Consider the following 16,862-nt stretch of genomic DNA (forward strand, 5'->3'; position numbering starts at 1 on the left):
CGCATCATTTGCCAAGGGCTGCAGCAGTCGTTCAAAATATACATCTAAATAGAGAGGGGGTGGATGTCTCATTGCAACTTAGTCAGGTTCAGAATAGTCCTTTCCGTCCATGGTTGTAAGTTGTATCATCGGGACGATGATAGAAAAGCCAGAGGTAAATGTAATGGGGGATCCCCAAGGGGGACGGGTTTCCCACTCGTATGCGTGTAATGGGGGATCCCCAAGGGGGAGGGGTTTCCTCATTATGTTTAGGTGAATGGAGTTAGAAATTAAGCTCACCACTCCTTTAAAAGTGTGGAGGTTTCCCTTTGCTTCCGTTTTCTCCCTGGCATGGAACAGTGGCAGTGTGTTGAGTGAGTGCAAACTTTTGATGTGCGTTAAGCATTGAGCATTGAGCAGTAAGCCTGCAGTGTTTAGAAAAACCTGTAATTCTGTTTCTTTGGCCTGCAGAAGTGCAATCGCATCAGCGAGTAACGGTATGTTTCTGTTTATGTCTTTGGCTATTTCTGGCGAGTTTTAGAGCTGTTAAATAATAATAAATAATTATTTTAGCTACATCCATGTATGATCGGTGGATTGCTCACCATTTGCGTTAAGAGCCAGTTGACTGGGCTGCGGGTAAGTTTCTATTTGAGAGTCTGTAAATGTTTTATCTAGAAATATGACTTTAAACGTTAAAATGCGAATGAATATTGACTGGTTGTTTTATAGAGGGCCCGTTGCTGTTTTGCTGCTGTCTGGCGACCCGTTTGTGCTACGGAGGGGCGATTCACTTTCCTTCTCGGCACCTGATTGCATGTGACCCGGTTGCGTCAAGGCAGAGTGTGTGTGTGTAGGTGTGTGTGTGTGTGTGTGAGTGCGCACGCTTATTGTGCGAGGGTGCGCTCAATTCTTTCGACGTTGGCACGGTTGTGAGTGTGCGTGTGTGCGGTAATGTGATTTATTTAGTGGGTTTGTATTTTGTTTGTGTAAATTGTGAAAGGCTGTTATTGTTCAACTTCCATTTCAATACTAACAGCAAGGATTGCCTTATATGGTGAGGGTTGTGTTATTTTGGCTTTGTTTGTTATGCGGGTGGTTTGTTTTGAGTGTGGGTTAGTTTCTCTTTATTAATGAGTGTTTTGTTTTGAAGGTTTCGTTTGCACTGGAGTGTGGCATTTTCCTTTTGATCTTTCCCAATGGTATATCCTGTGTAATATTGAGTGTGACAGAGCAGTGGCCACTGACAACCAATTTACAAACCATTGTATTGTTTTGTGACTCATTGTAATTGACTATCTGTTTTATATGATTACATTTTTAAGAAAAACTCTATTTAAGTGTCTAATAAAAGATTGTTTACTCACATCTCTGCTTTATTTCCATTTGTTTGGAGAAAACCTGAAGTTGTGGGTAGTAAAGTATTTGGTTATATTCAGTACAGTACGGGCCCCGGTCACACACGCATGTGTGCATTCCCTAGCAACAAGAACAAACGCCTAACATTGCTGATGGTGTCTGTATCCCTCAAAGCTGTTTAGAATTAAATGTTTAGAGATGGTGTGACCAAAGTCCCTGTAAGAAGTCTAAAGTCTTTGGTGTAACACAACGCGTACCTGTGTGTGTCTTTGATGTACCCCTTGATGTTTCTTATGTGCTTGTCGCAGCACCAAAATGCATATGCTGATTCAATGATCCTGCTTGTGAGAGACTCACTCTCAGCTCACATCATTCAAAAGAAAAATTCCACATTGTCCCCAGATAATGCCAACAGACTGGACTGTTTTAGCAACTGGCTGAATGTAAAGGAGGACTGAGCAAAATTGTTACTACTTTGTATTTAATGTTCTCAACTCACTGCAATACAGCTTTACAATGAGTACAATTGTTTGCTTGTTCATCACTTTATCATTATAATTGTCAATAATATCTACAATCCCTGTATTTTGGATTTTTTGCAGTCCACTCAGAATCCAACATGGAAATCATTTTTGTTTGTTACTGGCATTGATTGTTTTGAAATTCAAATGACATTAACATGCCTGTGTTTTAATTTTTGTAATAAATTTGGCTGTCAAGCCAACAGTTTAAGGATCTTGATGGTTTATTGTGGGTATGTTGCTTACAGGAAGAAATCTGTTACAAGATAAACAAAAATTCTAATAAACAATTATATTTTGAATTTAAATAGTTTCTCTGTCTTGAGTTTACATTAATGTACATTTTACAATTGAATAGCCAAAATGACAAGTTTTAGACTTTTAATTATGATTAATTGTGATTGCAAAAAACTATGATTGTTTTTTTTAATAGATTGACAGCACTAATATATATATATATATATATATATATATATATATATATACACACACACACACACATATATATATATATATATATATATATATATATATATATATATATATATATATATATATATATATATATATATAGACCTACACACACACACACACAATTTTCCCTCTCTCACCAGCGATAGATAAAGTAGCAGTAGACTTACAGTCCTCTTGTTTCAGTTGTGTCTCATGACCACTAAGAGTGATAACTTCATCCACTTTCTGAAGTATTTGAAAGTGTTCTGTGTTCAGTAGTTGAAGGCTTCCTCCTCCACACTCTGCAGATAACTGCTGAATAAGTTCATTTTCTTTCACAGACTGCTGTGTACTGCTGTCTTTCTCGTCGTCAGTGGTCAGAATTATTGTGCGCTTCATTGCCTGCTCACCAAAATAGATCAGCACTGAAGATATTCGATCTCTATGAGTGTGCGTGAATTCATTGTTTTGCAGCACCAGAATGATCACATCAGGATGGAAACGAGACAGCTCAAATGCTTTCTGTGTTGCTGCTTCTAGTGTGATTTTTGATTTGAGCAGATGAGAGGTGATGACTGTGATGTTTCTGTCCTCCACTCTTTCACTGTGCTCTTCATCAGATGATGTTGTTTTCTTTCCAAACACACCTTTATCCAAGATAATATTTCCCACTCTGTTGTTTTCTGACATACTCATCCCCAACAGTACAATCCTCAGATCACTCACTGAAACACAAAAAACACAAACACCACCTTGGAGTCCATTTTAACCTGGCTGGATGATTGTTCTCTCCCTGTCTCCCAGCTTGTTGTATTTTCTCAGAGACATTGTTGAATTTGATGCTGAGTGGTAACTTTTAAACTATCAGACCAATGCACGGAAATGCATGTGGGGAGGATAGTTATGAAAAGAGTTAACCAATAATTTTTGACTTACTGTTTGGACGATCACCAGTTGGACTTTGACTTGTCTTTCTTCCTACACAGACAAACACACAACAATTAAAAAAAAAAAGATAACAGTTATTAAGTCCAGGCGTTGGACAACGAAACTGAAATGCCTGGTTTAAGACCAATTAATTAGTATGGTGTAGGGCCTCCTTTTATGGCCAATAAAGCATCAATTGGTCTCGTGTTCTTCAATAAAAGACATAAACATGCTTAATGAATGTTTTCATTGTAAAATCTTTAAAATCATAGTTAAATCTTTGAATTCTGATGTTGAATTTAATATTGTTGCTCTAAATCACATTGCCTGCAAAGTGACTGAATAGGCAAATACTGAATCTGAATGCCTGCTCAAAATCATTGTTAATACAGTTACTGTTGATTGAATTAACTGGCCATAAATAAACTTTGCTGATTTGATTATTGTTGTGAGCTTGAAGGCTGAATCATCTATCCATACTTTTAGAGATTGCAAAAGTACACAGCTCACATTGTAGAGATACATTAATACACAAGAGCTGACATTTACAATTTTGTTAGGCAATGCAATGTTTGTATAAAGCATGGGTGTACTGGGACATAAATATAAACTGAGCCTACTCCTATAAGTACCATTCTAGTTTTGTTAAAAAAAAAGTTTGTGAAATGGCTTTAAACAATAGGTTTAACAAACCACAGATTGGTTCAAAGCCATTACACAGACAATGCACTTGTTATATACCTTTTCATATGCTTTATACAAATAAATGTGAATTAAACTAAATGAGTCTTTGCAACGTTGGTTACTTGTTGTCTCTAGTATTTCACAACAGGCTTATAGTATATCAACATAAGTGTCAAGTGTCTCTGTATCTGTATAAATATGTATAACTATAGCATTTAGAAGACAGACCTATAAAATAAGTAATTGTGAAAATACAATTGAATGGACCATTGTAGTGAATGCCCAGATGGATGTGAAATATCCCTATATTAATTAATTATTTATTGTGTGTGTGTGTGTGTGTGTGTGTGTGTGTGTGTGTGTGTGTGTGTGTGTGTGTGTGTGTGTGTTTGGTTGTTTTAGCAGTAGCATGGCTTAAACATTTACAAAATAAACAGTTTGGAAAATAAATAGATTTTAGGTAATTGTGTAATCAAGCAAAAAACATTGTTTACACTAAAGATTAACTACATAAAATTCAATTATCATGCGAAGTAATTTGATTCTTTCAAGATTCAAAACAAAACAGAAAAAAAAATAAAACAAAGTAAACCACCAAAAAACTAAGGAGAGACATTAGGGGTAGTTAAGTGCATTTAACACTAAATTAGACATCTTTAAAATGTCAAATAGTCATGAGGTTCATTTAACTCCAGCCATGTAAGTCAGCCAAAAACAATGGCTTAAAAAGTCTTTAAAATGTATGCAAATGTAATCAAGAAGGTATGTAATGATTTGTAACTTCTTGCAAACTTAAGAAACACGTTAAGGTATAAAGCATTAATTATAAATACATTTTTTTAGACAGTAACCTACACTTGCATAGTTTTTCAAACGTGAAAACTTACCTAACCTGTGCGCCATTATATAACCAACGCCTTGAAGAAAAAAACAAAACTGAATAGGTATTTGACAGACAGGCACAGGCAGGAAGTCTTTAATCTAAACTGCGTCATCGTGCTGTTGACTAAAACCACAGCACATTTGCAGTCTTCAAGGCGTAGCTTTGCATATACAAAGCAGAAGAGGATTAAAATATTTGTAATTCACAGAAAAAAAAAAGATTAAAAAAAGAAATTTAACGAAAACATAGGCTGTAACAGTCAGTTTTATATAATCTAAATAAAAGATTGATTGTCATGTTCTTCTTTTGTTGCTGACTGGATATTTTCTCCCTCAAAATTTGACAAAAACTTAAAGCCAAGTGCTTAAAATCTGCTTAAAAATAAATCACAAAATGTTTAAAAAGTTCCTCTCCAAACACTCTTTAAAAATGTGTTTATCTTAATTCAATAATTTTGACAAACAGGATTATCAGTATTTAGACAAACCCAATAAAAGCTGTCACAAAAGTGAGACTTTTAAAAGAGACAAAAGTGTTGAAGAGAGGAACCTTTAAAAATTGATGCTGTCCGTTCCACCTTAAAAACTGCAATGCTTCCGCTTCTCAGCTTCACCATGTTTAATGTAGGGACCGTATTTATGTGTGCCAACTTTTGTAAAACGAAAAATTGATTTAAAAAAAGAAAAACAGAAATATCAAAAATGACACAGAAATGACCGAAAACAGACTGCCAGCATGAAATTGAATTACATCATTCGATTAATTATTTATAGTGTCATTGAATAGAGTATTTCTGTCTTTTCCAGAAATGTTGTCATGACAGAGCATTTGTTGGGTTCCTCTTAAATTGGGTAACCTTTGAAATAAACAAAATAAAAATAAAGAAACAATAATTTAAAGTTAAATAATGCACAACTTTTATTCCAGACTTTATTTTTACTTAAGTTCTTATTTCACCCCTTAGTTCATCATTTACTCACCTTTCACAAATGTATTGATTGTTTTTCCTTCAGTTATACTCAAAAGATATTTTGAAGAATGTTGAAAACCTACAGCCATTGACTACCATAACATTGTTTTTGTGGTTTAGTTCTTCTATGGATGTCAATGTTTACAGATTCCCAACATTCTTCAAAATATCTACTTTTGTGTTCAACAGAAAAAAGAAACTCGAAGGCTTAGAACAATCAGTACAATACAAAACCTTTCTAGCAACAAGGAGATTTGAAAACACGCCACATCTACCTTTTCAAAGACCCTCAAATCCCACAAATTAATAATTTTTTAACTGCACATTATGTCTTCAAATCTCCTGACAGGCTCTGTGGATGAATATTCAGGTGAAGGGTTAGAAACCATGTAAATCACAAGAAAGAGAATTAAAATACAGCTTCTGCCCACACCAATGTACATTATAGCAGTCCTGAAACCATCCTGTGCTGCCAAGCAATTAAAATGAAGCAAAAAAAGCATTAAGATGTTGCGATGTTATAGTCAAGTTTACTGTACATGTTAGTATGGGGTGATAAATTGTTTGCAAACATCATTTTAATAATTGTAACACTCACCCCATGACAGTAGCATTTTCACCATTTAATCAATCACCATTTAACCTGATGCTATGGATTAGAAAGTCTCAGAAATGTTCTTTACCAAGTCACGCCACCTTTATTTTTTATATAGTGTAGATTGTCAGAGCTGCTTTACTTGAATAAACAGGAAATGCATAAAAGGTCAGCAATATTTAATTTTTGCAGAAAATATTCAGAATTTCAGGCAGGCAGTTCAGTTTACAATAGACCCTTTTCAACATGACCTCACATCACTTCCCCCTATCGGCAACGCAGTGTATTTTTATTTGTAAATTTTCCAGAGAAATTTATTTCATCAATAATGGATTTGTTTTAACTTTAATGCTGCTACCCCGGATTAATAAAGGGACTAAGCCAACAAGAAAATGAATGAATTAAATAGACATAAATGTTTTGTTCATGAATAAAATACCATAGAAAACATGTTAGAGAACTGAGCAGTAGAATGTGAATTATATGAATGTGTTTGTGAATCAGCTGTCCAACCACAGTAAACACCCAGTTTTATTTATTTTTTTATTTTTCAGGACACACACACAAAAAATAATAATAATTCTGACATTAAAAAAATGTTCAGCAGCCGTGTAAACATCTGAAATCTTTATTCGACAAATGCTGACAAGTGCATACCAACATCATCTGCAGTAAAGACAGCAACAAAAAGCAATAGTCTCTGTTTAAAGTCCCATTTTCTTGTTTCAAGCAAAAATCTGGATCATCCATAAGTTTTGTTTTTAGATGTCAGATGTCTCACCTTGAATGCAGACAACAGAAAACAGCTGTAGTCCCAGTCTAACCGTTTCTGTAACAAATATACAGCTGACTGGCTGAGTTCTCTATGGGAATATCTGTGTAGGCGGAAGTAACGATACACTATGTGGTGTAAAACCGGAAACCACGTGACGATATGTGAAAAGGGTCTATAGTCACTGTTAAAGGCTGACATCCACCAGCCCCTAAAACAAGATAGGGGTGACTGTGACCAGTTTTCTTTTGGTCAAACATCGTGGATAGGTGTATGGTACAGAAAATAGAACCCAGCATTTTTTACAGAATATATTATCAGTCAGTTAAACTCAGTCCAATATTTACATAAAAACTGAGATGTACCTTCAACTTGTCTCCTTCAAGGTGTGGTATAATTAAAAACATGTAAAGTCAATCTGCACAAATGTGCGTGCATACGTTCTGTGCATTTACACAACATTTTGCAAAGTTTTGATTGTACTTGTGTGTTTTAAGCAAAAGCCCAAATAATGGTGAAAATCAGGCAGATGAGTATTTGCTGGATGAGTATCAATATCTCATATTCAGCCAGTGCAATTGGATTACCCATTTCAGCGAGTTCCCATCCTCAGACTGAAAGACTTTAACTGGATGAAACCATATTGCATCTCATTCTCACAGTTACAGATCATCCACTTTTTGGCAATCTTGAGTGAAGATCAGCAGTTTTTTTTACTAGGTATACTTAAATGGTTTTTAGTAATCTAATTATTTACTTAATTTTGAAACGAATAATGTTTAAGGGGTTTACATGAGTTGCTTTTAGACTATTCCTTGGCTGTGTCCATTTTAGCTACATTATCTACAACTTACATAGGAGTTGGACAATGAAACTGAAACACTAGCCAATTTGGTGTTGGAGGATTCCTGGCTATATTTTACTAGCCCAGTGGCCAATCTTCACTAATCTTCATTCTATTCCTCCAGTAAGTGTGAAAGTTGAATTAACAGATCTGCTTTAAATATCGCAATACACACAACACTATGGGTGACATATCAGAGTTCAAAAGAGGACTAATTGTTTGTGTGCATCTCGCTGGCACATCTGTGACCAAGACAGCAAGTCTTTGTGTTTTATTAAGAGCCACAGTATGCATAGTAATGTCAGCAAACCAGCAAGAAGCAGCACATTCATCATGAGTAACTGTGGATGCAAGAGGAAGCTGAAAGGAAAGTCCGGGTGGTAAAAAAAAAAAAAAAAAAAAAACACAAAACCACAACAGCCTAACACACAACTCACTGTAGAAGTAAATGTTTACCTGTTTCCACCAAAACTCAGGGCCCTTAAACAAGGCCAAGGGCCCTTAAAAGTATCTCCTGGGCCCCCAAAATATGTGGGCCCTTAGAATAATCCAAACTTATTTTGTACTTTTGGCCACAAGAAGCTCTTCAGTACTGTAGCTGGTTGTAACAGAACATTTCTGACTGTTCAAAACAAAAAAGTGAAAGCAAATACAGGCGATTTGTTTTCTGTTCATGTTGTACCCAACCTGTCCTGAGTGGCATTGCACAAAAGTGGAATCAAGAAAGCCAGGACACGAGAAAGCACAGCTTAACCTAGTTTAATCGGGTCCTCCTGGTTCAGTCTGTTGCACGTTTGCTGATCCAGGATGCGAACGAGCCGCTATGTCAACCTGGTATTGATAGCCAGGATAAGAGCACATTCACAGCTTTTTTTAACTGACCATGAGATCGATCACAGAATCAATGATGCAAGCATGAATAAAACCTGATGTGAGCCAATCAGGTGACGAGTTGAAAAACATCTCTCTCGCCCACCAATTAGGGAACTCCCATTACTTTCATTCAGAGAATTACAAAAACATATGAGAGACGTATTAAAACATTAAATCATTCACTTTGTCTTGTGTGACTATAGTGGACATTTACACTGCGAATGAAATCATGAGGAAAACACACAATACTGCAGATCTATTTCATCTTTTTAGTTTATTTATTCTTTATTAGTTATACATCACTTTCATTTATTATTTTTCTTCTCTCTTTTATATGATTATCCATTATATGGGGCCCTATCATACACCCGGCGCAATGTGGCGCAAGGCGTGGCGCAGTAGTCTTTTGCTACTTTTAGCTCGGTGCAACCTCATTTTGAGGTGTTGCGCCACACTGTTTAAATAGCAAATACATTTGCGCTCAAAATGTGCACCCATAGGCGTTCTGGTCTAAAAAAGCAGGCGTGTTTGGCGCTATGCTATTTTGAGAAACTGTAAATAGTCTGATCTTTAGACCAGAACAAAGTCGGTCTATTGTCTGGCGCAAAGTGCGCCTGGCTTACACACTACACACAAGATGCAGAGCAATACGCAAATATCTTTACATATGAAAAATATATAATATCTTGAGGATATATATAGGATATAATAAGGATATATATAGCATATAAATATTAATGATTAAAATATTACAAACATATTAATTTGTAGCCTACATGAATTTAAAAACCACTGCCCTACTTTCTTCATCTCGGGAGGCTTTTTCAGTTCATTCATGACAATTTGCTTTTGTATAATGTTATTATTATTAGCAATATTATTTATTATATCCATATTTATATTTGTTTTATTTAAAACAAGCTTAGATTTGCCCACCTGTCAGGTTTTAGACCATATGGGGCATGGCAGGTGTATTTGGAAATAACTCAGGTTTTTGACCACACTTGGTCATTATTGTTAATTTATTCGTTTGCTAGAAATTAGAACTGAATTTAGAAATAGTTTTGAAACAAATCTTTGCGCCCTATCCACGAGAGCAAAAGTGAAAGTGAACTTACTTTACGGCATATGCGCTTATGAGACGACGCAGCTGGCTCTTAAAGGGAATGGGAGATGAGACTGGTTGGTTTATTCTCAAAACACAGCTGTAACTCGTTAAGAAAATAAACTCAACCCTTTTAGACCATGCGCCACAGCGCAAAGCAGATTTTCCCGTCCTTAAATTAGCAAAAATGCGTTCTGACATGCCCTGAAAGTGTTTGCGCCCTGCGTTTTGCGCTCTGCACATGGACCGTCAAAATAGAGCCCATGATGTTTCTAGTTATGTCTACTATGTGACATTTTCTAGTTTGTGATTTTTATTATTGCAATATCTCGTTTGGATGTAAATGCATAATCTTTCTATACCTAAAAATGTTCAGTGAACAACATCTTATTTTAAGGAATATAACTTAACCCTCTACTGCACATATTTTGATGGTACATGACAAAAATGATTAAACAATTTTTTGGTTCTTTTGGGAACATTTTATTGTTAAAAGATGTTTTTGTTTTTATCAATTGAATATTTTTATAAATTTATCTGTGACTGTAGGTCATATATTTTGGTGCATTTTAACAAAACAGGTTTATTAAACTGATAGAGGGCGAGGCAGTGGCGCAGTAGGTAGTGCTGTCGCCTCACAGCAAGAAGGTCACTGGTTTGAACCTCGGCTCAGTTGGCGTTTCTGTGTGGAGTTTGCATGTTCTCCCTGCCTTTGAGTGGGTTTCCTCCGGGTGCTCCGGTTTCCCCCACAGTCCAAAGACATGTGGTACAGGTAAATTGGGTAGGCTAAATTGTCCGTAGTGTACGAGTGTGTGTGGATGTTTCCCAGAGATGGGTTGCAGCTGGAAGGGCATCCGCTGCATAAAAACTTGCTGGATAAGTTGGCGGTTCATTCCGCTGTGGCGATCCTGGATTAATAAAGGGACTAAGCCGACAAGAAAATGAATGAATTTTGCTCTTTTACATTTGTTGTTGAATATGTTTCTCGAACATATTAATTTAGTTATACTTTGGACCATTATCATAAATAACTTTGTTAGATAAGCCCTAGATCTAATATTAATTTAAATGTGAGATTTGTGAGGGGTGTACTCATATATGCCGAGCAGCACCGTATATAGTGGTTTGTTACTGGTCTATATCTTTGACCCCTATTTCGTGTGCTGCCTGCTGTGTAAATTGATCACTTGTAAATAATAGTCAGTGCTACTTTTTGAATTTATTGAAGATATTTTTTTACACTTCTTTTTTATTTTTATTAGTTGGAAAAAAAAAAAAATATATATATATATATATATATAAATGGCCAAAAGCAGAAAGAGACTACAAAACACATGAATTTTTTGTAGCATTGACAACAAAACTAACATATAGATCATTACTATTAATCTTAGCCTGGTTGTTAGCCTGCTCTGGAGCTCAGTCTAGCTGCAAAGAATAAATTTCAGCCCGCTTTCATGCACCTGACTAAAGCTAAATTCAGAAAGGATAGCCTTAAAATCCCAGCCTAATCCCTGATCTTGCTTTTGTGTTATACCCCTCTGAACCGTGACCCCAAAACCAAGTGTATGTACCAGTATTTATGAACACAAGACCAAACACTACAAAATGACAAATTTTCTTCAATAACTAAATTTAATGTGTCTGTTAAAATCTTCAAAAAAAATTTGATCATTTCATCATACTTTACATAAATCTCATTTATTTATTTTCTTGTCTGCTTAGTTCCTTTATTAATCAGGGGTCGCCACAGCGGAATGAACCACCAACTTATCCAGCAAATTTTTACGCAGCGGATGCCCTTCCAGCCACAACCCATCACTGGGAAACATCCACACACACATTCACACACACACCCATACACTATGGACAATTTAACCTACCCAATTCACCTGTACCGCTTAGGACTGTGGGGGAAACCGGTGCACCCAGAGGAAACCCACACGAAGGCAGGGAGTGTCGTAAATTCGACGTCTCATCAATTAGAAATGATCAGACAGGAGGTTTTGAATATCAGACAATAGACTTTATTCTCCATACTAAAGCCGAGAAAGAGCAGAGCAGACCCCAGAGCATTCTGAAGTCTCTCCTGGACACCTTCTAATGTATCTGTGTTCTCCATAATCTTTATAAAGGTAATTATGACACACCCCTTTGTGTCTCTTTTTAACTCTTGACCATTTTTGAATAGGTTTCTACTCTAAGGGGTCCTGCTATTCTTGGCTCTCAGCCCACTAGCTCATGTCAACAGAGATGTTACAGGTCTATGTCAGCAAAGTATAGATGCAACTTATGCAAAAGGATTAAGTGTTTACATACATTGTTATGATAGGATAATGACTTGATAATATGTTACTCATTCTAACTTCTGACACATATAGCTTCATACAAGTATTTAACATAAATAATCAGAGCTTTACATATTCAGTTATTCTACACAATCAGTCACTCAGCCTTCTCCTAGTGTTGCTCCTGTGCAGGCACTCTCATCTTACACAGACATATCACTGTATTTTTAACACACGCTGGCATGTTTGCTGCAAACACTACATACATTTTGTGAAGAGAAAATTAACTGCTTTACACTTAGAAAATACTTCATACAGAGAGAATAAAATCTTCTTCAGGAGAACATGCAAACTCCACACAGAAATGCCAACTGTGCCGAGGTTCAAACCAGCGACCCAGCGACCTTCTTGCTGTGAGGCAGTGATGTTTTTGATATTTGTTTTTTCCCAAAACACTCTGCAAAGCTGTTTGTTGACTTATTTAAACTAATATTTTAATACATTGACATTTTATCCAGTTAGTACATTTGTTTACTTTGTATAGTTGATTTATTATGGTGAATTTTTTTTTTTAGGCTACATTAGACGATAGCACTGTAAAAATCAGTTTAGTGACAGGCAGCAATGTCAACTAGTTGAATGTAGTACCTTTGTAAAATGTTTAAAGGACATGCTCTAAAATAATTTAAAAAAAATGTTATGTTTCTACAATGCTATATCATTTTAATAGATACCGTATAAACTATTTTATTAGCTTTAATGAACAGATTACCTGTATATTTTCAAAACATGCAAGTATGCTATTTGCAAAATGTACATGCAACATGAATTAACAAATAAAAAATCAATCAGAATGCCACTTACAAAAAACAAAATAACATCTGATCTTACACAAAAGAAAGTTTGCTTTAACTGCATGTGGCAACACTCATGGGAGAGTCTTTTTCACTCGTTAAAAAACACACACACACACACACACACACACACACACACACACACACACACACACACACACACACACACCTATAGGCCTATATATTGCATACTTCCGCGTTAACAAACGTTGGTAATAAAAGCAGATCCTCCGTAAATCTTGAGTATAGTATCCTGCATTATTTAAATCATTAATTTTCTAAGTGAAAGTGTGGACTAGGTCACAAATCCATAAACGCATCAGTTTACTGTAAGCCTACTTACTCGGATGATGTGCCATCTCTGCTTCCACCGCTTCAGAAAGCTTGACTGAGTTTTGCCAATCAGAGACAAACATGCGTTCAGTAATCAGCGTGTGATTGATTCAGCTCAACATCTCACTCCAGCAGATATAAACGCCGTGTAGATTATGCGTGAAACCTGATAGCATCAAATAAACCACAATTAAACTGCAGCAAAACACATTAAAACGAGGCGACTTTAATGTGGTAATATCTTAAGGTTAGTTAATATTCCAAAAAGCAAACAATATAAACCATTATCATTGTTAAATATTAAAGCCACGTTGATTTGCGTCGTACCTGAATTTTACGTCGTACCTGTATTTTACGCCATTTTATTGCCACCTCCTTCTTGGTGGCTTATAACCGAAAGTGAAAGTCTGACTCAAGAACTGACCTGCGCCCTCTATTGGTAAAAAAAAACACTATTTAAGATGCTTCAACTATTAATGAAACCACGCATACATTTACTGAAATATTTATTCATCAATTTATTTACTGGTTATCTTAAATTGGCAGATGGCTGTTTCAAACCCCAAAGCTCAACTTTTGAAATCATTTTGTAAATTGTTTTCCCCACGGTTGAATCAAAAGATAAAGGTAAAATTGTATAAAATGGTTTGTCTACATTTTGCTCATCAAATTATTCACCTTATTCTGAATAAGATAGCATTTAGGCGCTTAAATGAGTCGCTTTTAGAATATTTCATGTTTCCATTTTATCAATGCTATGACAAAAAAATAATAATAATATTAATCTTCACTATGTCATCGGACACTCCCGTGTGGTTCATCTTTATGGGTGTTTCTTTTATTTCACAATGCCACATGCATATATTCTATTATTTTAATACTACAAGTCCAAATATGTGGTGTACAAATTCTTGCTCATAATCCCACTCTTGTTTGTGGTCAACACTGCTGTGTGCGCATCTACTGAAGCAAAATGCAGCAGAAATTATACTTCTTGCAACTAAAATAATACTCTGCATTGTCCTAATCTAATGCGTTTATAATTTAAGATGGATTAAGATCATCTAAAAATGTGAATATGCACTCTAAAAACATGGGGTTATTTTTTCTGCCCATCTTGAGTTGAGGCATTTGGGTAATTTTGGTGGTTATTTTCAGAGTCTTGAGTAGTTTCAATCCAGCTGTTTGGGTCAAATCATCTCATAGCAGGGGCTGACTGGGATACCACATATTATGTGCTAATTTGTTTAAATGCAATGAAGTGTAACAAACGCAGATTCCTTGCGTTTTCAGATGATTAAATTGAGATTAATGCTCTTAGTCAGACCTTTCTGAATTAAAAAATTCTTACTAGCACCGTTTGTACACCTGCTGCACATCCCCCACCGTACTTCAGTGATGCCGAGTCAAAACAACACAATTGCTGGGTCATCTTTCACAGGCATTTTTGGATCAAATTAACCCATTCTTTAAGTATAACCAATCATTGAGTAGAAAAACAAACCATTTTAAAATGGTTAAAGCAGAAGCGTTTAAAATAAGAACCCAATTACTTGCGTTAATTTAACCCATGATGTGTTCTGCCCCATATTTACCCAGCAGCAGGGTTAAAAACAATCCATTTTGGGTAGCTTTTAACCCTGTGTTTTTAGAGTGTGTAACAGGAATTGATTAAATTTAATGTTTTCATTATAAAAATTCACACAAAATCTTTTGTTGGTATTTAATGTGGAAATAGAAAGATTTGCAATTAAGTGAAATGAGATTTGGTACAACATATACATGTGTTGGGTTCTTACCGTGGTGGTTTAATCCATTTCAACCTGTCAAACTGTAATTAACCAGAAGAGTGCAGTGTTGAGGTGAGCAGGATATAGCTAAAGTATTAAACTATGGTATTCACTGTATTATGCTTGCTTGAGACTATAGGACTGAGCAGAGGCAGGCGTAAGACAATATTAACTGCATGTTCTTTGTTTGTGCGGTACTAGGAGAGAAGAAAAAGACAACTGAACCCACAGACTGATTCTAGTTTACTTCACAAAACATAATGAGGTGGTAGTGTGGTGTGTGTATATATGTGTATGTGTGTGTGTGTGTGTGTGTGTGTATATATGTATAGTCATAAGAAAAAGATAACCTAAAACAATCACATACATTAAATGGCAAATAATTTGATGTCACTATTTACAGCATGTTAAATAATCTCTGCAGTGACAGTGGTGTTAAACAGCAGTTCACAGATTTAGTTACAGTAGGATTAATTGTGAATGGTCTATAAATGTACAGATGCATTAGGGGTGAGGGCTAGAAGTCTTAGGATTTAATAGTGCAAAGGTAGAAGCTGTTTCTCAGTCAGGTGATTCTGGATGCAATCATAAAATTGAAGATGTAAATAATGATCATTGTATTACACAATAACATTGTACAGTCAGAATTTCAAAAATCACAAACAATAATTGACTCAGGATTCTTTCCATTTAAAGATGTTTACTGAATTTTTCAAACAGCATAACAAACTCCATCTTTCTTTCTTTCACTTTTCTATATCGCAATTTAACTTAAACCATCCAAAAAGGGCAGAGCAAACCATTACAAACAAAAGAGTAGGGGTGTAATCAACAAATGTGCACAACTAAACAAGTATGTAAATTGTACATGAATTAGAGAACTATTATTAAATCATAATGAATCAAATTATGGTTCTTATAAACATTTTTAGATTCTGCTTGAAATACATTGACTGTTAATTTTTCATGTTATCATTTTTGCATCGTAGCTACTGCTGTGAATGGCATTGAATTCCTCACTTAAATGTGGGCAAAACCCTTCATATATTTGAATAGTGTCATTTTAAAATCGAACAAAATTATATACGTTATCAGCCACACCAACACTAACAAAAACAGACAATCAGAATGCATTGAGAATTGCACAAGTACATAGAATTATCCTCCAACTATGGCAAATGAGATGATCAAGCATATATGGCCTCAAAATAAGGAGGTTCATAATTCAGGAAATTCTAACTTCAGTTGACAAAACGTATATTTGGGGGCAAAGCGTAAAACAAAGTCTGAAAAAGGGGGAAACTATTGAAAGTTGAATAGTTTGCTGTACTCCAAAATGAGGGAAAAGAGCTGCAGATGTATCTTATGTGCTTCATCAACTTGTAGCGCATTTTTTTTCAGCAGCAGCATTTGTACACCAAGAGAAACTGCTAGATCTGCTGGTTTCCATCTACTTAGATGTAATTTTTCCATCCAACCTTCATTTACGAGGGACCGGATCTGCACATCCTAAAACACAAGTAGGCTTTTGTCATTGTACTTCCTCTCAATATGCAAACTAATCTCTACGAATTATTCCTACTACTGAAGAGTCAACTGCACATTTATAAAAATAATAATAATAATAATAAT

General features: G+C 35.5%; 1 protein-coding gene across 1 annotated transcript; it reads right to left on the minus strand.

The window, feature by feature from the left end:
• Positions 1 to 1,435: 1,435 nt before the first annotated feature.
• Positions 1,436 to 13,611, minus strand: LOC147845387 (GTPase IMAP family member 8-like). The gene is made up of 4 exons (XM_087245467.1): positions 13,451 to 13,611; positions 3,249 to 3,290; positions 2,501 to 3,037; positions 1,436 to 1,458 (listed from the first exon to the last, which is right to left on the minus strand). The coding sequence occupies exons 1-4, from the start codon at positions 13,521 to 13,523 to the stop codon at positions 1,436 to 1,438; spliced, it is 675 nt and encodes a 224-aa protein (XP_087101593.1). The 5' UTR covers positions 13,524 to 13,611.
• Between the last annotated feature and the right edge of the window lie 3,251 nt (positions 13,612 to 16,862).

This window comes from Danio rerio, chromosome 3 (assembly GCF_052040795.2).
Source record: "Danio rerio strain M-AB ecotype USA chromosome 3, GRCz13ab, whole genome shotgun sequence".
Lineage (NCBI taxonomy): Eukaryota > Metazoa > Chordata > Actinopteri > Cypriniformes > Danionidae > Danio > Danio rerio.

What these genes read in the sequence shown, in the direction of transcription:
- LOC147845387 (XM_087245467.1), bottom strand. Translation starts at nt 13,523, where the DNA reads ATGTTTGTCTCTGATTGGCAAAACTCAGTCAAGCTTTCTGAAGCGGTG. An exon ending in AGAGATGGCACATCATCCGA is followed by an intron (nt 3,291 to 13,450) that starts GTAAGTAGGCTT and finishes TTGTCTGTGTAG; the next exon opens with GAAGAAAGACAAGTCAAAGT. An exon ending in AACTGGTGATCGTCCAAACA is followed by an intron (nt 3,038 to 3,248) that starts GTAAGTCAAAAA and finishes TTTGTGTTTCAG; the next exon opens with TGAGTGATCTGAGGATTGTA.